Source organism: Erythrolamprus reginae, chromosome 13 (genome assembly GCF_031021105.1).
Source record: "Erythrolamprus reginae isolate rEryReg1 chromosome 13, rEryReg1.hap1, whole genome shotgun sequence".
Lineage (NCBI taxonomy): Eukaryota > Metazoa > Chordata > Lepidosauria > Squamata > Dipsadidae > Erythrolamprus > Erythrolamprus reginae.
In genome coordinates, this window is record NC_091962.1 from 5,824,341 (window position 1) to 5,850,984 (window position 26,644).

The 26,644-nt window shown below is 40.3% G+C and overlaps 1 protein-coding gene and 1 non-coding gene across 3 annotated transcripts in view; one reads left to right on the forward strand and one right to left on the reverse strand.

Moving 5' to 3' along the window:
* The first annotated feature begins 60 nt into the window (after window positions 1–60).
* Window positions 61–26,644, forward strand: part of TOP6BL (TOP6B like initiator of meiotic double strand breaks) — a 70,034-nt gene continuing 43,450 nt past the window's right edge. Inside the window, exons 1-5 of one of the 2 annotated variants that reach the window (XM_070766041.1) lie at window positions 61–130; window positions 15,766–15,913; window positions 17,218–17,271; window positions 20,761–20,861; window positions 26,212–26,295. In XM_070766041.1, coding sequence (XP_070622142.1) covers window positions 98–130; window positions 15,766–15,913; window positions 17,218–17,271; window positions 20,761–20,861; window positions 26,212–26,295 — 420 coding nt within the window. In that variant the 5' untranslated portion in view covers window positions 61–97. Of the gene's footprint in view, window positions 143–15,765; window positions 15,914–17,217; window positions 17,272–20,760; window positions 20,862–26,211; window positions 26,296–26,644 lie in introns of both variants that reach the window. The other variant, XM_070766040.1, reaches the window with a different exon arrangement.
* Window positions 14,825–14,966, reverse strand: LOC139175625 (U4 spliceosomal RNA). Its single transcript, XR_011560547.1, has one exon. It is a non-coding gene; the product is annotated as a U4 spliceosomal RNA (small nuclear RNA).

Genomic DNA, 26,644 nt, shown 5'->3' on the forward strand with positions numbered 1-26,644 from the left:
CTAAGCGAGGACCGGAAAAGGGAAGGGCGCGCGTGCGCGCTATTCCCCCCGCCCCCCCACTCCACCGAGTAGCTGGGCGGGAGAAGGAAGCCGAGCCATGAAGGGAAAGGCGGCCTCGGGTGTGCGGACGGTGCGCGCGCCTGTGAGGGTGATGGCGGGGGCGCGGGCACAAACTTATTATTAGTGATACATGCCTGTTTTAGACACACTGACACACACATCTATACCACTTATGGATTTATATATAAAATCATACATAGGTATAGACGACACGTGCACTCCGACTCATATGTGGGAATAGACACTCCCACATGCAATGCACGTGTGTGTATACGGTACACACAAACACACAGATGCTGTTTGTCACGTACCACACATATAATATGTATTTAATATACAGATACTGTACTTGTAATATATTGACTTTTTTCTGCTAGGTATTTAAAATGGACTGTGATTAGTATTTATTTATTAATTAGACTTCTATGCCGCCCTTGTCAAGCGACTCAGGGCGGCCTACTACTACTACAGTACTAATAAATATAAATAATAGGGCGGCCTACTACTACTACTAATAAATATAAATAATAATAAATAATAATTTTACATTCTAGATGGCCAGTTTTATGAATGGTGTGCATGTGTATGATGGTGACTGTTTTTTATCTTTATGGGGTTTCATTTTATAATGTTTTATTATGTTCGACTTCTTTTATCTTTGTATCTATTTTATGGTATTTTTATCACTTTTGTAAGCCACCCTTACAGTCCTTCGGGATTGGGCAGCATAGAAGTCGAGTAAATAAAGTAAATAAATAAAATAAATACAATACAATGGGCAGAAATCTAATTTTTTTGTATGTACAGTATATATGTACATAGATATATGTATATATATGTGTATATTTTTTGTGTTTGTGCATATATATATATATATATATATATATATATATATATATGTATGTAGATTGTTCTGAGTTCGGGTTTTGCCCTGTGTAATATTTTGCATGTTTATGCGACGTTTCGGTGAAATCACATCCACCATCATCAGGCTGAAGTTTCCAAGCTTCGTGCTGTTGTAAAATATATATCTATCTATCTATCTCAAGGCAAATGTTGCAGGTTCAGGTCCCAGTGAGGGTATGGCTAGCTGATGAGGCCAAAATAAGGCCAAAATAGATCTATCCTAGTCCTATATATATCACATGTGTATCACACGTATACAGTATATCCTATACTGTATATATCACGTTTTTGCTGAATTTGAAAATTAAGTGAGACTAGGATAGATCTATTTTGGCCTTATTTTGGCCTCATCAGCTAGCCATACCCTATATATATATACACTGCTCAAAAAATAAAGAGAACACTTAAAAAACACAATATAACTCCCAAGTAAATCAAATTTCTGTGAAATCAAACTATTTACAAGCAACACTGATTTGCAATCAATTTCACCTGTTGTTGTGCACATTCAACTTTGTACAGAACCAAGTATTCAATGAGAATATTTCATTCATTCAGATCTAGGATGTGTCATTTGTTTCCTTTAATTTTTTGAGCAGCATATATACAAAATATACAGACATATGTATACATATGTATGTACATGTATACATACAAAAAATTAGATTTCTACATATATATATACACAACATAATACATATACACATACACACATAGATATACACATACATATATACATATGTGTATGTATGTATATGGCATATATAAATGTGTGTGTGTGCATGTTATGTCTGATTATTTTTCTTTTGACAGCAGGCATCAGAATTTCATTTTTTAAATATGTGGCAATGAGTTTTATTTATTTATTTTATTTATTTATTTTGTCCAATACACAATACATATTGAAGAGGATAGACATGAAGTATTATATATAAAGAAAAGATATAAAAATAGAGGAAAAGATATATGAAAGGAAGAAAATATATATGATATATGAGATAAGGAGAGACAATTGGACAGGGGACGAAAGGCAGGCTAGTGCACTTATGTACGCCCCTTACTGACCTCTTACGAACCTGGAGAGGTCAATTGTGGATAGTCTAAGGGAGAAATGTTGGGAGTTAGGGGTTGACACTACTGAGTCCGGTAAGGAGTTCCATGCTTCGACAACTCGATTGCTAAAGTCATATTTTTTACGGTCAAGTTTGGAGCGATTAATATTAAGTTTGAATTTGTTGCGTGCTCTTGTGTTGTTGTGGTTGAAGCTGAAGTAGTCATTGACAGGCAGGACGTTGCAGCATATGATTTTGTGGGCAATACTTAGATCGTGTTTTAGGCGTCGTAGTTCTAAGGTTTCTAGACCTAGGATTGATAGTCTGCTTTCGTAGGGTATTCTGTTTCGAGTGGAGGAGTGAGGGGCTCTTCTGGTGAAGTATCTTTGGACATTTTCTAGGGTGTTGATGTCTGAGATGTGGTATGGGTTCCAGACTGATGAACTGTATTCACAGAAAAAGGTGACAAGAAAGGTTATCTTATATACGTATATATCCCACCTATGCATAGGCACAAATGCATATTCAATTCCATTCAATTCAATTTATTAGATTTATATGCTGCCCCTCTCTGTAGATTCAAGTGTGCATACCAATATACACACACTAACATGGATTTAAACAAGCACACACAGGTATACACATCCATGGTACTCATGCACATGCTTATAGATTAGCTATCAAACCCCAGAATGAACATTATACTTTGCCTTTTGCCTCCTTTAACTTTGGAAACTCGACTTGTTTTAGCAAGCTTGTGCTACATTTCAAATTGAACCTTTTGTTTGAATTTCAGCCAACTAACCTAGATATTGAGCCAGGTATCATCATTGAGCTGATTATCATGTGGTAGCATTGGAAGTAGGTCAATGCTTCCCTTAACAAAAATTTATCCCTAAAAAACGAATACCTTGGCAGGTATTCTATCAATAATCCAAACGGATCACAATCCAATATCACTCCTATTGATTTAAAACTCATGATGGCGAATATGTGGTCCAGTTTGGTACCTGATCCAGTCTAGATTTTTACCAGTGGCCACCAGTATAATTTAACAAGTGCACATTAACTCAGTGTTTCCCAACCTTTTTTGAGCCACGGCACATTATTCACATTTACAAAATCCTGGGGAACATTGAGCTCCGGAAGTGTTGCTAGACGCCGTACATGCTGGCGTTGCGCTGGGCATGGGCGTGGGGCTGGAGCCTCCGTCCCGGCCCAGCCAGCAGGCAAGTGCCAGCCACGCAATGCCAGCATGTACGGCGTACAGCAACATGTCCAGCCGCCGTCGTCGGTGTCTCTGTCCTGGAGTTCTGGCTTGCAGCCAACCACCCTGCCGCCACCCCACGGCTACTGCCTGGTGCCGCTGCTGCTGCCGCCCTCCCACCAGGCCCCAAAGCTCACTTGCTGCCGCCGCCAGGGAAGCTCCAGCCGGGCAGGGCGCTGCAGCTGCCGGAAAACTTGGAAGGCGCAAAGAAGGAAGCTCATCTTCCGGTCTCACAACTTTTTGCTCTTCGCACTCTCAGCAAAAAGTTATGAGACCAGAAGCTGAGCTTCCTTCTTCGCGGCACGCCTGACCATGTCTCGCGGCACACTAGTGTGCCACGGCACACTGGTTGGGAAACACTGCATTAACTGAGTTAAGCAAAGATAACGAGGAATTAAGGATGCATAATTTGTGGCTGAGAATGTTGTGGAAACACAGACACTATTTGTAAGCCATCACGTTAAGTAAAAATATAATTTGCCTCTTGGGCCACAGAATTGTTAATTAACAATTCTATTTTATTCTATTTTTCTTCTTCTTATTTGCCTGGTTTAGTTACAAAGTCTGCTTGTTGTCCATTGCTTAGCTTTTATAGCAAAGTTTATATCGGTATATGATGTGGTAAGATTTGTTTTGCAGCTGGCTTGTTAACAGTGCTCAGCTTCTGACTATTTGCTTAGTGACTGAGGTTACAACAGCACTGAGAAAAGGGACTTGGAACATATGATTATTGCATCTTACCCAGAGTCATATATGTAATTGTGATTTGGGCACTTGGCATGTATGTATTTACAATTGTTTCAACCTTCCCAGACAACTTCCAACAAGCAAAGTCAATGGGTGGGAGGAAGCTGGATTCTCTTAATGTCAGTAGAGATTTTCAATCATCCAGGTCATGGTTGTCACAAAGGTGCTTTTTTCAAGAGGCAACTGGACTTTCTGGTTTTTCTTTGAAGACGTTTCGCTTCTCATTCAAGAAGCTTCTTGAACTCTGCCTGGATGGTGAGGAAAGGAAGAATTTATATTCATTGCAGATTGCTGGTCATTTGCATCCTTTTTAGAGCGTCGTTGAAGCCCCTTGAAGGTTTATTTGTGTCCTCACGGTCACCTGAATATTTTATTTATTTATTTTATTTATTCATTTGTCCAATGCACAAATACATAGGAAGAAAAATAGACATGTAGTAATATATATAAGGGTAAAGTGAACTTAGAGGAGAGGATATATGAAAGAAAGAGAATATATATGATAAGTGAGAGAAAGGAAAGACAATTGGACAGGGGACGAAAGGCACACCAGTGCACTTATGTACGCCCCTTAGTTCCAAGAAGGCTCAACACCCATTGGCACTACTCAGATGACCCCGGGGACACACAGACAAACCTCCAACTGTCTGCAAGGAATTCCATTCCCCACCATCCCGTCAGAGCTGAAGACTAGTAGATGCTTGGGAACAAACTTCCAGCAGGCGTGGTAGGTAAATCCACAGTAACTGAATGTAAACATGCCTGGGATAAACATAGATCCATCCTAAGATAAAATACAGGAAATAGCATAAGGGCAGACTAGATGGACCATGAGGTCTTTTTCTGCCGTCAATCTTCCATGTTTCTAAGTTTCTAAGTTTCTACTGTACTTTGAGAAACAATGTCGTTTGGCGGGACCCAGGGGAAGAGTCTTCTCTGTGGCGGCCCCGACCCTCTGGAACCAACTCCCCCCAGAGATCAGAATTTCCCCCACCCTCCTCGCCTTTCGTAAGCTCCTTAAAACCCACCTCTGTCCTCAGGCATGGGGGGATTGAGATATTCCCTTCCCCCTAGGCCTATGCAATTTATGTATGGTATGTTTGTGTGTATGTTCGGGTTTAAATAAGGGTCTTTTAATTATTTAAAATATTAGATTTGTTATATGTTGTTTCATTGTTGTTGTTAGCCGCCCCAAGTCTACAGAGAGGAGCGGCATACAAATCTAATAAATGAATGAATGAATGAATAAATAAATAAATAAATAAATAAATAAATAAATAAATGATAGCATGATAACTCACATAGCAACCTTATCCTCTAGCAATGGGCATTCCTGTCCCAATTGTAGTCCTAAGTTGAGGACTAGTACTAATTAGTAATATAAATTAGTGTGTGTATAATTTGTTTGTTTATTTATTTATTCGACTTCTGTGCCGCCCAATCTCGAAGGACTCAGGGAGGCTTATTGTTTTTACAAACAACTCAAGGTGGAGAACATATCTAATGCAACTTCATTCTCTTATTTACCCCACAACAACAACAACCCTGGATGGGTGGTTGGCCTGAGAGAGAGGGTGATTGTCCAAAGTCACCCAGCTGGTTTTCATAGATATGTCGGGGCTTGAACTCATAGTCTCCTGCTTTCTAGCCTGGTGCCTTATTGGGTCAAACTAGCTGAATGTGTTTTTAATTCCCCCTGGGGTGGTTGGCATAGTACAAGAGTAGGCAAAATTGGCCTACCCCTGTACTATACCAATACACTATACCAGGAGTAGGCAAAGTTGGCTCTTCTATGACTTGTAGACTTCAACTCCCAGAATTCCTGAGTCAATCATGCTAGCACAGGAATTCTGGGAGTTGAAGTCCATAAGCCATAGAAGAGCCAACTTTGCCTACTCCTGGTATAGTGTATTGGTATAGTACAGGGGTAGGCAAAATTGGCTCTTCTATGACTTGTGGACTTCAACTCCCAGAATTCCTGAGCCAATCATGCTAGCTCAGGAATTCTGGGAGTTGAAGTCCACATTTATTTATTTATTTATTTATTTATTCCCAGAATTCCTGAGCCAATCATGCTAGCTCAGGAATTCTGGGAGTTGAAGTCCACATTTATTTATTTATTTATTTATTTACTTACTTACTTACTTACTTACTTACTTATTTATTGGATTTGTATGCTGCCCCTCTCCAGAGACTCGGGGTGGCTAACAGCGACAATAAAACAGTGTACAATAGTAATTTGGTATTGATGATTAAAAATCAATTAATATAAAAACCAAACATACATATATACATACTATGCATAGAATTGTAAAGGCCTAGGGGGAAAGAGGATCTCAATTCCCCCATGCCTGGCGGCAGAGGTGGGTTTTAAGTTGTTTACGAAAGGCAAGGAGGGTGGGGGCAGTTCTAATCTCTGGGGGGAGTTGGTTCCAGAGGGCTGGGGCCGCCACAGAGAAGGCTCTTCCCCTGGGTCCTGCCAGGCGACATTGCTTAGTTGATGGGACCCGGAGAAGATCCACTCTGTGGGACCTAACTGGTCGCTGGAAGAGGCAACTTTGCCTTCCCCTGGTATAGTATGATGGGCCAGTAATAATAATAACACTATGAAACATCCCCAGTGGTCATTAGCTTCAGCAATCAACATTGACATACTGAAGTATTTTTGCTACAAATGGATTCTTCTCTTCCTTTAAAAAGCCATCACTTTGTCTAACCAGATGGCCAGCAAAAGTACATTAAGAACAACATTACTTCTCTTGATTAATTAAATGATCAAAGGCAAACAGGAGATAATAGCTCCTGGGTTGCAGACTTATTTCTCCCGTTCAGACATTGGGAAACCAGATATGCAATTTGAAAGCTGCAACTGGCTATCCTTCTTTGGTAATGTCAGGCAATCTGGAACTAAAGTGTTTATTTTTGTGTGTGTGTGTATCCAAACCAGCTCTGCATCTTTCAAAACATCTGGGTAATGTAAAGATAGAGTTCTCGGTGCCACTGCCATACATCTTATTCTAATAGTGGAACAGCCTATCCCAGATCTTGACCTCTTTATAAATCTTAAAAGTTATGAAAATAGAAACAGTCTGGGGTAATGCCTTCACAGAATGTCACAAGACCCATTCTTCCCTCCAGGGGAAGAAAGAAACCAGGATTAAAAAAAATAAGACAAGGAAGAATCTTGTAGCTAGCAGAAAAGACTGAGATTCTTGTTCGCTTTTGCTAAAAATAAACATTAATTCTCAAGGAACCAAGAATCACAGCCATACAAATACAGTACTAGAATTATTACTGTAGGTCAATGTCCTGACCAGGGATGGGTTCTGACATACCTCACTGCGTTTGTTGACACCCATCCAGGCCCCAACAGCCTCCAGGCACCGGCACATCACTTCCACTGCTTCATTGACTGGACATGGGGTGGAGATGTATAACTGGGTATCACAGATGTATAACTGGGTATCACTTTAACACAGTTGTTAAAGTGAATGTGGTTTACCCATTGACTTTGCTTGTTAGAAGGTGACAAAAAGGTGATTTACATGATCCCGGAATCATCATAAATGTGGAGTCAGTGTTGGAATTTTGATCATATTATCATGGGGATGTTTCAACAATCCTGGGTGCGAAAAAAATGGTTGTATCTCAATTTTTTCAGGGATGTTGTAACTTTGAAAAGTCAGTAAGTGAACTGTTGCTGATCATATGATCCTGGAATGCTGTAACCAGGGGTGGACTACTGCCCACCTACACAGTGGGGTAGCGAAAATGTAGCTCCACTCCAGAGCACCCAATTTGCACTGAAAGATGTTGAAAGAAAATGCAGGGTGTCCTGCATAAGCCACACCCACAGTGTGGTAGTAAAAATTTTGGTAGCCCTTCATTGGCTGTAACCCTGATAAATCCATGCTGGGCTAAAAGAATAGAATAGAATAGAATTTTTATTGGCCAAGTGTGATTGGACATACAAGGAATTTGTCTTGGTGCATATGCTCTCAGCGTACATAAAATAAAATATACATTTGTCAAGAATCATGTGGTACAACACTTAATGATTGTCATAGGGGTCAAATAAGCAATGAAGAAGCAATATTAATAAAAATCTTAGGATATAAGCAACAAGTTACAATCATACAGTCAACATGGGAGGAAATGGGTGAAAGGAATGATGAGAAAAACTAGTAGAATAGAAGTGCAGATTTGGTAGAAAGTATGACAGTGTTGAGGGAATTATTTGTTTAGTAGAGTGATGGCGTTCGGGAAAAAACTGTTCTTGTGTCTAGTTGACTTGGTGTGCAGTGCTCTGTAGCGATGTTTTGAGGGTAGGAGTTGAAACAATTTGTGTCCAGGATGTGAGGGGTCAGTAAATATTTTCCCCACCCTCTTTTTGACTCGTGCAGTATACAGGTCCTCAATGGAAGTCAGGTTGGCAGCAATTGTTTTTTCTGCAGTTCTGATTCTCCTCTGAAGTCTGTGTCGGTCCTGTTGGGTTGCAGCACCAAACCAGACAGTTATAGAGGTGCAGGTGACAGACTCAATGATTCTTCTGTAGAACTGGATCATCAATTATTACTGTAAGTCAATGTCCTGACCAGGGATGGGGTCTGACATACCTCCCAGGCCATGTGGACATGTGCACCAACTTCTGCACATGTGCACCAGCTTCTGCGCATGAGCTGAAACGCAGCTGCTGCCCCTGCGCAGAAATGAAAAACAAGATGGGGTCGCCTATGGCACTGCTGAAAGAGACAACTTGGGGGAGGGGGGTGTCTAGCTGGCCATCACTGACAGATTAGTGAGTGGGGGGAAATTTCCGCTACCGGTTCTATAAAACTGGTCCAAACTGGCAGGAACCCACCTTTGGTCCCAACTTAGTTTAAGGAAGCTTCACAGATAAAATAGGAATAAAAGATTGATTCCTTTAAACGAGGCTCGACTACTGTAACGCTCTCTACATGGGGCTACCTTTGAAAAGTGTTCGGAAACTTCAGATCGTGCAGAATGCAGCTGCGAGAGCAGTCATGGGCTTCCCTAAATATGCCCATGTTACATCAACACACCGCAGTCTGCATTGGTTGCCGATCAGTTTCCGGTCACAATTCAAAGTGTTGGTTATGACCTATAAAGCCCTTCATGGCACCGGACCAGATTATCTCAGGGACCGCCTTCTACTGCACGAATCTCAGCGACCGGTTAGGTCCCACAGAGTTGGCCTTCTCCGGGTCCCGTCAACTAAACAATGTCGTTTGGTGAGACCCAGGGGAAGCGCCTTCTCTGTGGCGGCCCCAGCCCTTTGGAACCAACTCCCCCCAGAGATTAGAATTGCCCCCACCCTCCTTGCCTTTCGTAAACAACTTAAAACCCACCTCTGCCGCCAGGCATGGGGGAATTGAGATCCTCTTTCCCCCTAGGCCTTTACAATTCTATGCATGGTATGTATGTATGTATGTTTGGTTTTTATATTAATTGATTTTTAATCATCAATACCAAATTACCTTTCGTAAGCTACTTAAAACCCACCTCTGCCATCAGGCATGGGGGAACTGAGATATTCTTTCCCCCTAGGCCTTTACAATTTACGCACGGTATGTCTGTATGTATGTTTGGTTTTTACAATAAGGGTTTTTTTAAGTTATTTTAGTATTGGATTGGATTGTTACATGCTGTTTTTATCATTGTTGTTAGCCGCCCCGAGTCTACGGAGAGGGGCGGCATACAAATCCAATAAATAAATAAATAAATAAATAAATAAAATAAACCTCACCACTCATCAATCTTAGCCATTATGAATAATAATAGTCAGGAATAATAAGAGGTATTGAGGATATGGATTCCATATACAGCTGTATCTTTCTTAATTTTAACAATTACCATATATATATTAGTGTACAGGTAGTCCTCAATTTACGACCACAACTAAGGACAAAATTTATGTAATAACAACAGAGTTGGAAGGGACCTTGGAGGTCTTCTAGTCCAACCCCCTGCTTAGGCAGAAAACCCTACAACAGACAAATGGTTATCCAACATTTTTTTAAAAACTTCCAGTGCTGGAGCATTCACAACTTCTGGAAGCAAGCTGTTCCACTGATTAATTGTTTTAACCGTCAGGAAATTTCTCCTTAGTTCTAAGTTGCTTCTCTCCTTGTTTAGTTTCCACCCATTGCTTCTTGTTCTACCCTCAGGTGCTTTGGAAAATAGTTTGACTCCCTCTTCTTTGTGACAACCCTTGAGATTTTGGGAGATTGCTATCATGTCTGCCCTAGTCCTTCTTTTCATTAAACTAGATATACCCAGTTCCTGCAATTGTTCTTCATATGTTATAGCCTCCAGTCCCCTAATCCAGTGATTTTCAACCTTTTTTGAGCAGCGGCACATTTTTTACATTACAAAATCCTGGGGCACACCACCAAACAAAATGACACTCTAAGACAATGCATATTATACATATTATCTCCCCCTTGTGTGTGTGTGTGTGTGTGTGTGTGTGTGTATACACACTGTTGAATCATTTCCAAAAACAGGTGAAGGCTGGGGGTTTTCCTCTCTTATTCTTTGGGTGCTTTTTATCATATGCTTTAAATTAAGAGTCACTTCTCTCTCTCTTTTGTTTCTCTCTCTTTCCTTTCATTCTCTGCCTCAGTCATTTTCTCATTTTTTTCCTCCCCTTTTCTCTCTCTCTCTCTCCCTTCCTCTCCTTCTCTCTCGCTTTCTCTCTCTCTCTCTCACTCACTCTCTTTCTCTCTCTTGCTTCCTTTCTCTCTCTCTCTTGCTTTTTCTCTCACATTCTCTCTCTTTCTTTCTCTCTCTTTCTTTTGCTTTCTTTCTCTTTCTTTCTCTCTTTCTTTCTCTCTCTTGCTCTCTCCCCCCTCTCTTTCTCTCTCTCTCTTGCTCTCTCTCCCTCAGTGTCTCTCTCTTTTTCTCTCTCTTTCTTTCTCTCTCTCTCTTGCTTTCTTTCTATCTCTCTCTTGCTTTCTTTCTCTTTCTCTCTCCCCTCTCGCGGCACACCTGACCATGTTCCACGGCACACTAGTGTGCTGCGGCACACTGGTTGAAAAACACTGCCCTAATCCTCTTTGTCGCTCTTCTCTAGAGTCTCAACTTCCCTTTTGCATCCTGGTGATCAAAACTGAATGCAATATTCCAGGTGTGGCCTTACCAAGGCCTTATAAAGTGGTATTAACACATCATGTGATGTTGATTCTGCCCCTCGGTTTATGCAGCCTAGGACTGTGTTGGCTTTTTTGACAGCTGCTTCACAATTTGGCAGATGTTGCTGAGCAAGATATTTTTTTAAATGAGTTTTGGCCCAAATCACTAGAGTTGTTAATTACACAGTTGTTAAAGTGAATGTGGTTTACCCATTGACTTTCCTTGTTAGAAGGTCACAAAAAGGTGATTTACATGATCCCGGAATACAGTGTTCCCTCAATTTTCGCGGGTTCAAACTTCGCGAATAGCCTATACCATGGTTTTTCAAAAAATATTAATTAAAAATACTTTGCGGTTTTTTTCCTATACCATGGTTTTTCCTGTCTGATGACATCATACGTCATCGCCAAACTAATATTTTTTGCAAATAAATAACAGAAAAAATAATTATTGTTAATAAATAATTATGTTTATAAATATCAGGATCACTAAGTGTCTTAATCAATGGTGAGTACAAGTAATAATGGCGAGTTTATGGTTATTAAGGGAATGGGAAATGGTCATTTAGGGGTCTAAAGTGTTACGGGATGGCTTGTGATACTGTCCATAGCCAAAAATGGTGTATTTACTTCCGCATCCCCCGCGAAAATCGAGGGAACACTGTACTTCATCATAAATTTGGAGTCAGTTGCCAAAGTGTTTGAATTTTGATCATATTACCAGGGGGATGTTTCAACAGTCCTGGGTGCGAAAAAAATGGTTGTGCCTCCATTTTTTTCAAGGATGTTGTAACTTTGAAAAGTCAATAAGTGAACTGTTGCTGATCACATGATCCTGGAATGCTACTGCTCACCCACACAGTGGGGCAGCGAAAATGTAGCTCCACCCCAGAGCACCCAATTTGCACTGAAAGATGTTGAAAGAAAATGCAGGGCGTCCTGCATAAGCCACACCCACAGTGTGGTAGTAAAAATTTTGGTAGCCGTTCACTGGCTGTAACCCTGATAAATCCATGCTGGTCTAAAAGTATGTGAATTTATTTATTCATTCATTCATTCATTCATTCATTCATTCATCCAATACACAAATACATAGGAGGAAAAATAGACATGTAGTAATATATCTAAGGGTAAAGTGAACTTAGAGGAGAGGATATATGAAAGAAAGAAAATATATATGATAAATGAGAGAAAGGAAAGGCAATTGGACAGGGGACGAAAGGCACACCAGTGCACTTATGTATGCCCCTTACTGGCCTCTTAGGAACCTGGAGAGGTCAATCGTGGAGAGTCTAAGGGAGAAATGTTGAGGGTTAGGGGTTGACACAATTGAGTCCGGTAATGAGTTCCACGTTTCGATAACTCGATTGTTGAAATCATATTTTTTACAGTCACGTTTGGAGCGGTTCGTATTAAGTTTGAATCTGTTGCATGCTCTTGTGTTGTTGCGGTTGAAGCTGAAGTAGTCATTGACCGGTAGGACGTTGCAGCATATGATCTTATGGGCAATACTCAAATCGTGTTTTAGGCGCCGTAGTTCTAGGCTTTCTAGGCCCAGGATTGTTAGTCTATTTTTGTAGGATATTCTGTTTCGAGTGGAGGAGTGAAGGGCTCTTCTGGTGAAGTATCTTTGGACGTTTTCAAGGGTGTTGATGTCCGAGATGTGGTATGGGTTCCAGACAGATGAGCAGTAGTCTAGGATGGTGTCTGGCAAAAGTTTTGTAGGCTCTTGTGAGTAGAGGGAGATTGCCTGAGCAGAAGCTGCGTAGGATCAGGTTAACAAATCTAGAAGCTTTTTTGGCGATATTGTTGGAGTGGGCTTTAGCACTTAGGTCATTCATTGAGGGACATTTTGACATTCTTAAGTATGAGGATAGTCATAAGTCACTTTTATCACTGCCATTGTAACTTTGAATGGTTGCTAAATGAATGTAAGTTGAGGAATAACTATGAAGAAAAAAGTGACAAAGTATCCTTTATTGAACTTCCCCAAGACGTATCTAGTTTGTTTCCATTTTCCGTTTCTTTCATTCATTCATTCATTCATTCATTCATTCATTCATTCATTCATTCATTCAATCAATCAATCAATCAATCAATCAATCCATAACAGCTTTTTATTCCTTTTCTTTCATTCCTTTCATTCCTGTTAAAAATAAATCAAAACATGGAATAACAATACATTTAGGTATGATAATTTCCTACCTGAAGCGACATTTTTGTGAAACAGAAAATACTATTGCTAGGATTGCAAGGGGAGACTTTAATTCATGTTTTACTTCCTGTGTGCTTTGCCTTTGTGTTTTTCCTCAAGCATTCTTTATTTCCTGTTATTTATGAAACATTTATTCTGTAGTGTACACTTCCCTTGTTTGCCACTTTCCATTTTATAACGTAAGATTAAGAGCACCTTATAATTCAAGGAGACAAGCCAACCTAATAAACCTCCCTCAGTAATAATTCTGTAAGAATAAGGAGCTGGGTGGAGACAGACTGAATTTAAAACCAACAAAACAATAACAAACAGTGGGTTTTTTTCTCGTCTTATAGAAGAAAGCCATACTTGGAAAATTAGTTAGAAATTTGCTAGTTGGCGGTTTCGCTCCACAAAATAGAATAACGGTGGTAAAAAGAAAAAAAAATGGTTAAAGAAATCCAAAATTGATGGAATGGAATAGAATAAAATAGAATTTATTTATATTTATTTATTATTTAGATTTGTATGCAGCCCCTCTCCGCAAACTCGGGGCGGCTCACAACAGAATAAAACAAATCATAACAAATCTAAATTGTAGTTTAAAATATTTAAAAAACCCATTTACTAAACAAACATACATACAAACATACCATTCATAAATTGTATATGCCCGGGGGAGATGTCTCAGTTCCCCCATTCCTGACGACAAAGGTGGGTTTTAAGGAGCTTACGAAAGGCAAGGAGGGTAGGGGCAGTTCTAATCTCTGGGGGGAGCTGGTTCCAGAGAGTCAGGGCCGCCACAGAGAAGGCTCTTCCCCTGGGGCCCGCCAACTGACATTGTTTAGTTGACGGGACCCGGAGAAGGCCCACTCTGTGGGACCTAATCGGTCGCTGGGATTCGTGCGGCAGAAGGCGGTCTCGGAGATATTCTGGTCCAATGCCATGAAGGGCTTTAAAGGTCATAACCAACACTTTGAATTGTGACCGGAAATTGATCGGCAGCCAATGCAGACTGCGGAGTGTTGGTGTGACATGGGCATATTTGGGAAAGCCCATGATTGCTCTCGCAGCTGCATTCTGCACGATCTGGAGTTTCCGAACACTTTTCAAAGGTAGCCCCAGGTAGAGAGCATTACAGTAGTCGAACCTCGAGGTGATGAGAATAGAATAGAATAGAATAGAATAGAATAGATAGAGTAAAAAATAGAATAGGGAATAGAATGGAATGGAATAGAATAGTTTATTGGACAGGTGATTTTGTCTTTGGAATTTCTCTTTGGAGCATCAGGAAGCAGAGGTGGGTTCCTCCTCAACTGAACCAGTAGCAAACCACTGGTGATGCCACAGTGACATCACAGAATTGGGTTTGTCGGTGTCGGTCTGTTGACACTGCCATCTTTTAATTTAAAAAAATTTGGAAAACTTTTAAGGTTTTTTCTTCTGCGCAAGCGCAAAAACCAACTTTCGGGCACTGAGCATGCATTGCCATCTTCCTTTTGGGTTTTTTGGGAAAAGTTTTCAATTAGCAATAATCGCGCCTCGGATAAACTTCATTGGCTACGATACTGCCACTGCGCAAAGCTATACTCCTCAGCAAGACCTCAGTATTTACAGCCCCTACTTGACAAAATCATACACTGGGACTGTAATAAACAATTATCATATTTTCTTCAGGGTACAAATATATATATGTAGTTTCTAGAACCACTACGTTTATAGTCAGGGCTGTTCAGATGAGAATACGTTTTATAGAACATATTGGGGTGGCATGCAAAGGAGGTGAACTCACTTAAGAATATTTTATATCAGTATCTTGGATTTGTTTAATATAATCCTTTGCATGAGTTATATTCTCATGTTTTACTACTCAATTTTAGCTTATTATACTGCATTTTAACTTATTATTTATTCAAATTCCCTCTATTTTAGCCAATTTTCTTGTATTTTAAGCAGTCACAGTTTTATGACGACCAATGTGGTGCTTTTTCTCGCTTTGATATGGTCGATTGACTAATCAAATAAAGTTGATATTGATATTGGGGTTTTTGGGGGGAGGGGGAGTTTTTGGGACTTTTAAGTACCGTACATGCGCGTTTGCGCAAAGCGTGTGCAACGTCCACAAGGCCCGGCCAAGCGGTGCAGGAGGAAGCCAACCGACTGTACAGGACGGGTAACCAGCAAAATTGATGCTTTCATTTATCGTTCAACTTCTAGCACCACCAGTCCACTTTATACAACCAGGCCTCCCATTTGAAGGGCAGTCATATAGTTTCAGTTTTGAGGTTCAAACGAAGACATGAGGAACGCTGTTATTTCTCAAACCAGAATATGATGTTTGCAAATTTTGTTTGCTAATTTAACAAGTCCTTTCTTTCCTTTCAGATTTTGGAATTCCTAATCATACAACTTCGGGATGAAAAGGGGAAACAACAGTCAGAAAGACCTTCCATGCTCGAAGGAACCATTGTTATTTCTTTAGACATTCAGGATTCACCCCAGCGCGTGAATCAGTCCCACTGTGTTGCAATTAGTGAGTATGATTCAGATTTATGTTTCTTTCAGAACGGTTATTTTTCGGGAAAATAAAAGCTAGGCAAAGCAACCTCTTCCCTTCAGGTGGCATTTTACGTTTATAGTAGTCCTAGACTTAAAACCGTTCATTTAGTGATAACAGCACTGCAAAAAAGTCTCTTATGAGCGGTTTTCACACGATCGCTGCAGCATCCCCATGGTCATGTGATCAGAATTCACGTACTTGTCATATATTTATGATGGTTACACTGTCCCTAAGTCACGTGATCATCATTTGTCCCTGCCAATTTCCAACAAACAAGATTTGGTTGGGGGTGGGGACGCTAGATTTATTTATTTATCTATTTATTTATCTATTTATGTATCTATTTATGTATCTATTTATGTATCTATTTATGTATCTATTTATGTATCTATTTATCTATTTATCTATTTATCTATTTATCTATTTATCTATTTATTAAATTTATATGCCGCCCCTCTCCATAGATTCGGGGCGGCTCACAACAGTAATAGAAAAAACAATGTACAATACAAATCTAATAATTAAAACTAAAAACCCATAATTTAAAAAACATGCACGCAACATACCATACATAAACAATATAGGCCTGGGGAAGTTATATCAGTTCCCCCATGCCAGACGACAGAGGTGGGTTTCAAGGAGCTTACGAAAGGCCAGGAGGGTGGGGGCAGTTCTAATCTCAGGGGGGGAGCTGGTTCCAGAGGGTCGGGGCCGCCACAGAGAAGGCTCTTCCCGTGGGACCCGCCAAACGACATTGTTTGCTTAACTACTGTAGGGGGAAAGGTTATAAAATGAAACACAGCTCACTTAAACAACTGCCTCACTTAGCAGTGGAAATCTAGGGTCCAGTTGTGGTCATAGGTCAGCAGAATGATGCAGTGGCGTAGAGGTGGAGCTCTCGCTTCACAATCAAGAGGCTTGTGAGTTCGATCCCAGGTAGAGGCTGATATTTGTCTCTCTGGGTACAATGAGAGTATGTCTGCTGAACTAAGCTCCGCATTGTCGACAGGAAGGGCATCCGGCCATTAAAACACTCTGCTAGCTCCATTCGGTTGTCTAGACTCCACCCCGCAAAGGATTATGGGGTCGTTAAATGCTGATGATGAATTGTGGTCATAGGTTGAAATCCACCTGTATTTATAGAACGTGCAATTCCCAATAAATACATTTAAGGTGTAAGTTTATGTTTTTACAATGGGTTGAGCATAAATACAAGAGCTCAAATTTAGCCTTGCCACAAACCTATTAAGTTTTGTTCATTTCTTTGTTCCCTGCAGTTGCTGCAAAAGGTGATTTGTGCCACAAACTCCTCAGTGACCTAACATTCAAAGGTAAATATTTAACCTTATTTGAGATTTTAAAAGTGCTTCTTAATCTAATCCAGCCCAGCATTCGGTTCTCATAGCCACTGATACACATGATGTGTTAATACCACTTTATAAGGCCTTGGTAAGGCCACACCTGGAATATTGCATTCATTTTTGATCGCCACGATGCAAAAGAGACGTTGAGACTCTAGAGAAGAGCGACAAAGATAATTAGGGGACTGGAGGCTATAACATTATTATTATTATTATTATTATTATTATTATTATTATTATTATTATTTATTAGATTTGTATGCCGCCCTTCTCCGTAGACTCGGGGCGGCTCACAACACAATAAAACAGTTCATGGCAAATCTAATAATTTACAATTTAAAATAGTTTAAAAAACCCATTATTAAGCAGACATACATACAAACATACCATACATAAATTATATAGGCCCAGGGGAAATATCTCAGTTCCCCCATGCCTGACGACAAAGGTGGGTTTTGAGGAGTTTACGAAAGGCAAGGAGGGTAGGGGCAGTTCTAATCTCTGGGGGGAGCTGGTTGCAGAGAGTCGGGGCCGCCACAGAGAAGGCTCTTTCCCTGGGGCCCGCCAGACAACATTGTTTAATCGACGGGACCCGGAGAAGGCCAACTCTGTGGGACCTAATCGGTCGCTGGGATTCGTGCAGCAGAAGGCGGTCTCGGAGATATTCTGGCCCGATGCCATGAAGGGCTTTATAGGTCATATGAAGAACTGTTGCAGGAACTGGGTATATCTAGTTTAATGAAAAGAAGGACTAGGGCAGACATGGTAGCAATCTCCCAATATTTCAGGGGCTGCCACAAAGAAGAGGGAGTCAAACTATTCTCCAAAGCACCTGAGGGTAGAAGAAGAAGCAATGGGTGGAAACTAAACAAGGAGAGAAGCAGCCTAGAACTAAGGAGGAATTTCCTGACAGTTAGAACAATGAATCTATGGAACAGCTTGCCTCCAGAAGTTGTGAATGCTCAAACGCTGAATAAGGTTTTTTAAAAGCCCTAACCAGGGTATAAAATAATGTGCTGAAGCTGACCAGACTAAGGATGCTAACCAGATGAATATCTGATAAGCAGATTTCCCCCCGTCCCCATTTTCCTCCCCCAAAACTAAGCGTCTTATACTCCGGTGCGTCTTACACTGTGAAAAATACGGTAACCTCGAGGCTCGACTACTGTAACGCTCTCTACATGGGGCTACCTTTGAAAAGTGTTCGGAAACTTCAGATCGTGCAGAATGCAGCTGCGAGAGCAATCATGGGCTTCTCTAAGTATGCCCATGTTACACCAACACTCTGCAGTCTGCATTGGTTGCCGATCAGTTTCCGGTCACAATTCAAAGTGTTGGTTATGACCTATAAAGCCCTTCATGGCACCGGACCAGAATACCTTCGGGACCGCCTTCTGCCGCACAAATCCCAGCGACCGGTTCGGTCCCACAGAGTCGACCTTCTTTGGGTCCCGTCGACTAAACAATGTCGTCTGGCAGGACCCAGGGGAAGAGCCTTCTCTGTGGTGGCTCCGACCCTCTGGAACCAGCTCCCCCTTGAGATTAGGATTGCCCCCACCCTCCTTGCCTTTCGTAAACTCCTTAAAACCCACCTCTGCCGTCAAGCATGGGGGAACTGAAACATCTCCCCCTTGCCCATGTTGTTTTGGTGTTTGATTGATTGTGTGCTTGTTTTTTATATATTCTGGGGTTGTTTTTATGAATATTTTATCTTAAAATTGTAATGGGATTGGTGGGTATTGGATTTGTCACTTTGTACTGTTTTGCCATTGTTGTGAGCCGCCCCGAGTCTGCGGAGAGGGGCAGCATATAAATCCAATAAATCTAATGTAATCTAACCTTTTTTGCGGTTGGGCAGCTAATACATTTAAACAAACATTTATGTGTGTGTGTAGGGGCTATTTTTGTGTGTGTATGCAGGTAGTCCTCGACTTAGAACCATAATTGGCTCAAATAATTAATATTATTTGAGATTTTAAAAGTGCTTTTGGTGGATCATCAGACTACAAGCTAATTTAGGCCAGATTTTCTGTTGCTAAGTGATTTGTACCCCATCTTATTTATTTATCTATCTATCTATCTATCTATCTATCTATCTATCTATCTATCTATCTATCTATCTATTAGATTTGTATGCCACCCCTCTCCGTAGACTCGGGGCAGAGCTAATATTTAAGTTTAAGTTAAATTAAAAAACCCTAATTTAAGAAAGCAATCATACATACAGACATACCAAGCATAAATTTTATAAGCCTAGGGGGAAGGGAATATCTCAATTCCCCCATGCCTGACGACAGAGGTGGGTTTTAAGGAGCTTACGAAAGGCAAGGAGGGTGGGGGCAACTCTGATCTCTGGGGGGAGTTGGTTCCAGAGGGTCGGGGCTGCCACAGAGAAGGCTCTTCCCCTGGGTCCCGCCAGATGGCATTGTTTAGTCTACGGGACCCGGAGAAGGCCACCTCTGTGGGACGTAACTGGTCGCTGGGATTCGTGCGGCAGAAGGCGGTCCCGGAGATATTTTATTACCTTTACTGCCAGATTGTTAAGAACATCACGGTAGTTTTAAAAATGAGTCTTATGATTGTTAAGCCGACTCCAGCTTCCTCCCATTGACCTTACTTGTCGAAAGCCAGGTTGGAAATAAATACACGCCGGTTGCCAAGCCCACAAATTTTGACCACGTGATCGTGTTGGGCATAAGTGCAAGGACCAGTCGTAAGTCACTTATTTTGGTGCCATTGTAATGTCAAAAGTACATTAAACCAAGAATTGTAAGTTGAGGACTGCTTGTATATTAAAAGGCTCTTATAACCCTCCTTGCTGCAGCTTGCTTTCTTTTCTTTTCTTTTTAATTTATTTTATTCATTTGTCCAATACACAAATACATAGGAAGAAAAATAGACACGTGGTAATATATATAAGGGCGAAAGTGAACTTAGAGGAGAGGATATATGAAAGAAAGAAAATATATATGATAAGTGAGAGAAAGGAAAGGCAACTGGACAGGGGACGAAAGGCACACCAGTGCACTTATGTACGCTCCTTACTGGCCTCTTAGGAACCTGGAGAGGTCAATCGTGGAGAGTCTAAGGGAGAAATGTTGGGGCTTAGGGGTTGTTGACACAACTGAGTCCGGTAATGAGTTCCACGCTTCGACAACTCGATTGTTGAAATCATATTTTTCACAGTCAAGTTTGGAGCGGTTCGTATTGAGTTTGAATCTGTTGCGTGCTCTTGTGTTGTTGCGGTTGAAGCTGAAGTAGTCATTGACCAGTAGGACGTTGCAGTATATGATCATGAATCGTGTTTTAGGCGCTGTAGTTCTAGGCTTCCTAGGTATCTAGGTATCAACCGATAGAAGGGAAGCTTAAATATTTTTGCCTGTTGCTTGGAGTGCAGGAATTCCTGGTCTGTCTTTGTAGTGTTTGTCTCCTAGTGCTAATTTTTTTCCCCTTCCACAGAAATAGAGAGCTTACTGCCCTTCTGCCTGAGTGATGCCCTGCACAGCATTGGATGTCCTCATGAACCTCTGCTTAACATGCCTTTTAAGCTTTCCTTTCAGGTAAGCCAATGCCACAACGCACATTATTAGACTTGTAGGCAGTGAAAGGGTGCCAAATTTTTTACTGCCATGCTGTGGGTGAGGCTTATTGTGTGGGTTTGATCTAGACACTGAAGAAGAAGATGAAATAGCTTGTGGTTGCTCCACCGTTGGAGGTTTTTAATAATAATAATAATAATAATAATAATAATAATAATTTATTAGATTTGTATGCCCCCCTAATAGTATCAAACTGAATATAGACCTCACCGCTTATGGATTGTAATTTTAGTAGTATTGACAATGCATAATTGATAGACTGGATTTTATCTGCTATTTATCATTTTATCCTACAACTTTCGATTGTCTACTCACTGAGCGTTTTTATTTGTTTTGGTCTATGACTGTAATAATAAATTTGAACTCTACAGGCTGTGAAGTTATTATCGTCTTCTTATGGGGTTCATATAGTTGGACAAATTCTAAGATTTGGCATCGGTATTTAGCATCGATCTATGCTAAATACTGTATGCTATGGCAAATCTAGACAGCATACTGAAAAGCAGAGACATCACCCTGCCAACACAAGTGTGTGATAGCCAAGCCAAGAGTTTCTCAGTTGCCATGTATGGTGTGAAAGTTGGACCATAAGGAAGGCTGAGCGCCGACTCTGGAATAAGCCATTGAAAGTGGTCCCAGTGGTACTCGGCACGCGGCTCAGTGCATTATACTGTATATACCACGTTTGCTCAGGTTGTGTCTGGGTGTTTTATCCTTGGGGTGGACAAGCTTCTGCCTTTGAGTGTATTCTTGGGTTTGAAGTGCGCATGTATGTTGTGTTGGCAAAAGTGGCCTCAACAACCCCCTAAAAAGGATGCAAATGACCAGCTCTCTGCAAGCAACATAAATCCTTCCCTTCCCCACCATCCGGTCAGAGTTGGAGAAGCTTCTTGGATGAGAAGCGAAACATCTCCAATGAAGAAAAACAACAGAAAATCCAGTTGGGAAAAAAAACATATTTGGATGATGGAGAATCTCCCTAGACATCAGTGGATAGATTAATAATAATAATAATAATAATAATAATAATAATAATAATAATAATAAAAGAAAGTATGGATCATCGACATCGCAATCCCAGGAGACAGCAGAATTGAGGAGAAGCAGCTAGAGAAATTAGTGAAATATGAAGATCTAAAAATCGAGCTGCAACGACTCAGGCATAAGCCCGTGAAAGTGGTCCCAGTGGTACTTGGCACGCTGGGCGCAGTGCCAAAGGATCTCAGCAGACATTTGAAAACCATCGGAATTGACAAAATCTCCATCTGTCAATTGCAAAAGGCCGCTTTACTGGGATCGGCAAACATAATTCGCCGCTACATCACGCAGTCCTAGGTGCTTGGGAAGCGCCCGACTGGTGATGAAATACGAAATCCAGCATAGTGATCTCGTTTGCTGTGTTGTATCGACATAATAATAATAATAATAATAATAATAATAATAATGATAATAATAACAACAACAACAACAATATTTATTTATTTATTTATTTATTTATTTATTTGATTTGTATGCCGCCCCTCTCCGTAGACTCGGGGCGGCTAAAAACAGTAATAAAAAACAGCATGTAAATCCAATACTAAAACAACTAAAACCCCTATTATTATTATTATTATTATTATTATTATTATTATTATTATTATTTAGATTTGTATGCCGCCCCTCTCCGAAAACCTCGGACAATTATTTTTCTGGATTGACTGCTCATTAGTAACCTATCAGTAAGTGCTGTATCTCCAGTGAGTCCTTCCTTCTCATTAGGTAGCCAAAGTCTTTTGAGTTTCATCTTCAGGATCTGGCCTTCTAAAGAGCAGCCAGGGTTGATCTCTTCCAGGACTGACCGGTTGCATCGCCTTGAGTCCAAGGGACTCGCAGGAGTCTTCTCCAGCACCAGAGTTCAAAGGCCTCCATTCTTCGGCGCTCAGCCTTCCTTATGGTCCAACTTTCACACCATACATTGCAACTGAGAAACTCTTGGCTTGGCTATCAAACACTTGTGTTGGCAGGGTGATGTCTCTGCTTTTCAGTATGCTGTCTAGATTTGCCATAGCATACAGTATTTAGCCTAGATCGATGCTAAATATTGATGCCAAATCTTAGAATTTGTCCAACTATGTGAACCCCATAAGAAGACGATAATAACTTCACAGCCTGTAGAGTTCAAATTTATTATTACAGTCATAGACCAAAACAAATAAAAACACTCAGTGGATACACAATCAAAAGTTGTAGGATAAAATGATAAATAGCAGATAAAATCCAGCCTATCAATTATGCATTGTCAATACTACTAAAATTACAATCCATAAGCTGTGAGGTCTATATTCAGTTTGATACTATTAGGGAAAGGAATAAACGAGGTTGCCACATTTGTCGTATAAATTAGGCACTTAAAAGCTGGCCACAAATGGTATACATACATACATACACACATACATACATACATACACACACACACATATACATATATACACATACATACATATATTTACTATATTAACTATATTTACAGCAGCACGAAGCTAACAACTTCAGCCTGATGGTGGTGAATGTGATTTCACCGAAACGTCGCATAGATATTCAAAATATTACACGGGGCAAAACCCGAACTCAGAACAATCTACATACATACATATACACACACACACACACACACACACACACATATATATACATATATACATTTATATATTTATTTACTTATTTACTTACTTACTTACTTACTTACTTACTTACCTACTTACCTATCTATCTATCTATCTATCTATCTATCTATCTATCTATCTATCTATCTATCTATTTATTGGATTTGTATGCCGCCCCTGTCCGTAGACTCGGGGCGGCTAACAACAGTGATAAAAACAGCATGTGACAATCCAATATTAAAACAGCTAAAAACCCTTGTTATAAAACCAAGCATACATACAGACATACCATACATAAATTGTAGAAGCCTAGGGGAAAAGAATATCTCAGTTCCCCCATGCCTGACGGCAGAGGTGGGTTTTAAGGAGCTTACGAAAGGCAAGGAGGGTGGGGGCTATTCTAATCTCTGGGGGGAGTTGGTTCCAGAGGGTCGGGGCCGCCACAGAGAAGGCTCTTCCCATGGGTCCCGCCAAACGACATTGTTTAGTTGACAGGACCCGGAGAAGGCCCACTCTGTGGGACCTGACTGGTCACTGGGATTCGTGCGGCATACATACATACATATATACACACATACATAATACATATCTTGCTATGATGAAGGCACATATTTGCCTGTAAATAAAGGCAAGCCCTAGTTTGCTCTGATCCTGATCATTCTCACCCCTTTCCCCCCCCATCACTCTAGTGTGCATCTGAATTGTTTTAAAGTCAAATTACATACATAATGCCGTGTTGGGCTTGATCCATAAAATAATGTGGTTAACGTCTGTTCTCTTCGCCTGGAATCTGGATGATCTGTTCTCAGCATCCTCCCAATTTTTGAGGGAGCTCTCCCAGAATCAAAATCTTTCCCAGCGCCAGTTTTCACAGGCACCGAAGAAAAGCAACAACTGCAGCTGTTCTCTCTGGTGGTCCCTGATTTCGTTTCGGAGTAACGGTTGAGCAGAACAGTTGTTCAAACTAGAGAACTGGAATCTGTTCCCAAGTGGTTGCAGTCGTCACTTTCACAGCTCATTTATTTATTTTATTATTTATTTATTATTTAGATTTGTATGCCGCCCCTCTCCACAGACTCATGAAATATACGTGCTTGGCCTTATTGCCATTCACTCAAAAAGCTCAATTGGGTTTATTATCAGGGCATGTTTTAATCTGGGGGAAACAGGGTATGTACTGTATGTATAGTGCTCAAAAAAATAAATAAAGGGAACCCTCAAAGAACACGTCCTAGATTTGAATGAATTAAATATTCTCATTGAATACTTCGTTCTGTACAAAGTTGAATTTCATCATAAGATAAAATACAGAAAATAGTATAAGGGCAGACTAGATGGACCAGGAGGTCTTTTTCTGCCGTCAGACTTCTATGTTTCTATGTTTCTATGAATGTGCACAACAGCAGGTGAAATTAATTGTCAATCAGTGTTGCTTCCTAAGTGGAAAATTTGATTACACAGAACTTTGATTTACTTGGAGTTATATTGTGTCATTTAAGTGTTCCCTTTATTTTTTTGAGCAGTGTATGTATGTATGCATATCTCTGTGTCTGTCTGTCTGTCTGTCTGTCTGTCTGTCTGTCTACTCTATCTATCTATCTATCTATCTATCTATCTATCTATCTATCTATCTATCTATCTATCTATGTCTGTCTATCTATCTATCTATCTATCTATCTATCTATATCTGTCTGTCTGTCTGTCTGCCTACTCTATCTATCTATCTATCTATCTATCTATCTATCTATCTATATCTGTCTGCCTACTCTATCTATCTATCTATCTATCTATCTTTCTTTCTTTCTATCTATCTATCTATCTAGTTTTTCCCAAAACTGTTCAACTGCAGCTAAATGAATCTGAACATTTACCATCAGTCTCACAAACTTAACCAAACACGTCGTGGTCGTGTTTGAAATAAGAGGCTGCTGTTTTCCTTTACCTTTGGTGTTCAGGTAAAAGGTCATTATCAGATTAACAGAGTTGGAAGAGACCTTGTAGGTCACCTTCCAACTCTGTTCATAAAATCATACACCAAAATGTCCTACCTGTTAACGACTACTTCACCTTCAACCGCAACAACACACGAGGCATGAAATCGATTTAAACTAAATGTCCACCGCTCCAAACTTGACTGCAAAAAATACGACTTCAGCAACAGAGCAATCAACGCCTGGAGTGCGCTACCTGATTCTGTGGTTTCTACTCCTAACCTCAAAACCTTTCACCTTAGACTATCTACAATTGATCTCTCTTCCTTTCTAAGAGGTCTGTAAGGGGTGTGCATAAGCGCACCACTGTGCCTACCGTCCCTGTCCTATTGTCTACTTTTTATCATTACTTATCTAATGTTTAATATGTACAAATTATCACCCTATAATTGTTTGACAAATAAATAAATAAATAAATAAATAAATAAATAAATAAATAAATAAATATAAATAAAAAAATAAAATAAAATAAAATAAAATCTAGCCCAACCCCAACCACCATTTCTGACAGATGGCAGTCCAGTCCCTTCTTGAAAGCTTTGGATTTTTTGGCCATGCCAACATGGGATGGGTGAATTGAAAAGTTTAATGACGGAAGAGGCGCAAGATAGAACTTCAATTAAAGGTTTCGAAAAGGACGTGTTGACTTCCTCTGTCTCTCTTTGGGCTTTTCAGGTGTATGAGAAATTTGACGTCCTGAAGGAAGACAGCGTCACATTGAAACAGTTCGTCCATCGGGTCAGCCTTGTGCACACAACCGTAAGAGCTTTCCCTGCACTGTGATTTGCTAAATATTATATTCAGGTTTTCTCTGAGCTAAATGACTGCCTTCCAACTTAAAACCTGCAGTGAGCTTTAAAAGAAACTGCCTACGTTTGAAGACAAAATCCCGTATCCTGATCTCTGAAGCAACCTGGTTTACCAGATCCAGCCTCAACCCGTCTCTGTTATTTTAAAATAGTTTTATTCAGTAAAGAGATGGCAAATCTTATCAAATCTCTAGTGATCGTGATAGAATACGAAGGATACAGCTGTGAGATTTGATGCAAAATGTGCTGGTTTGCTTCACGTCTCTTAATTAATTAATTAATTAATTCACTCATTTATT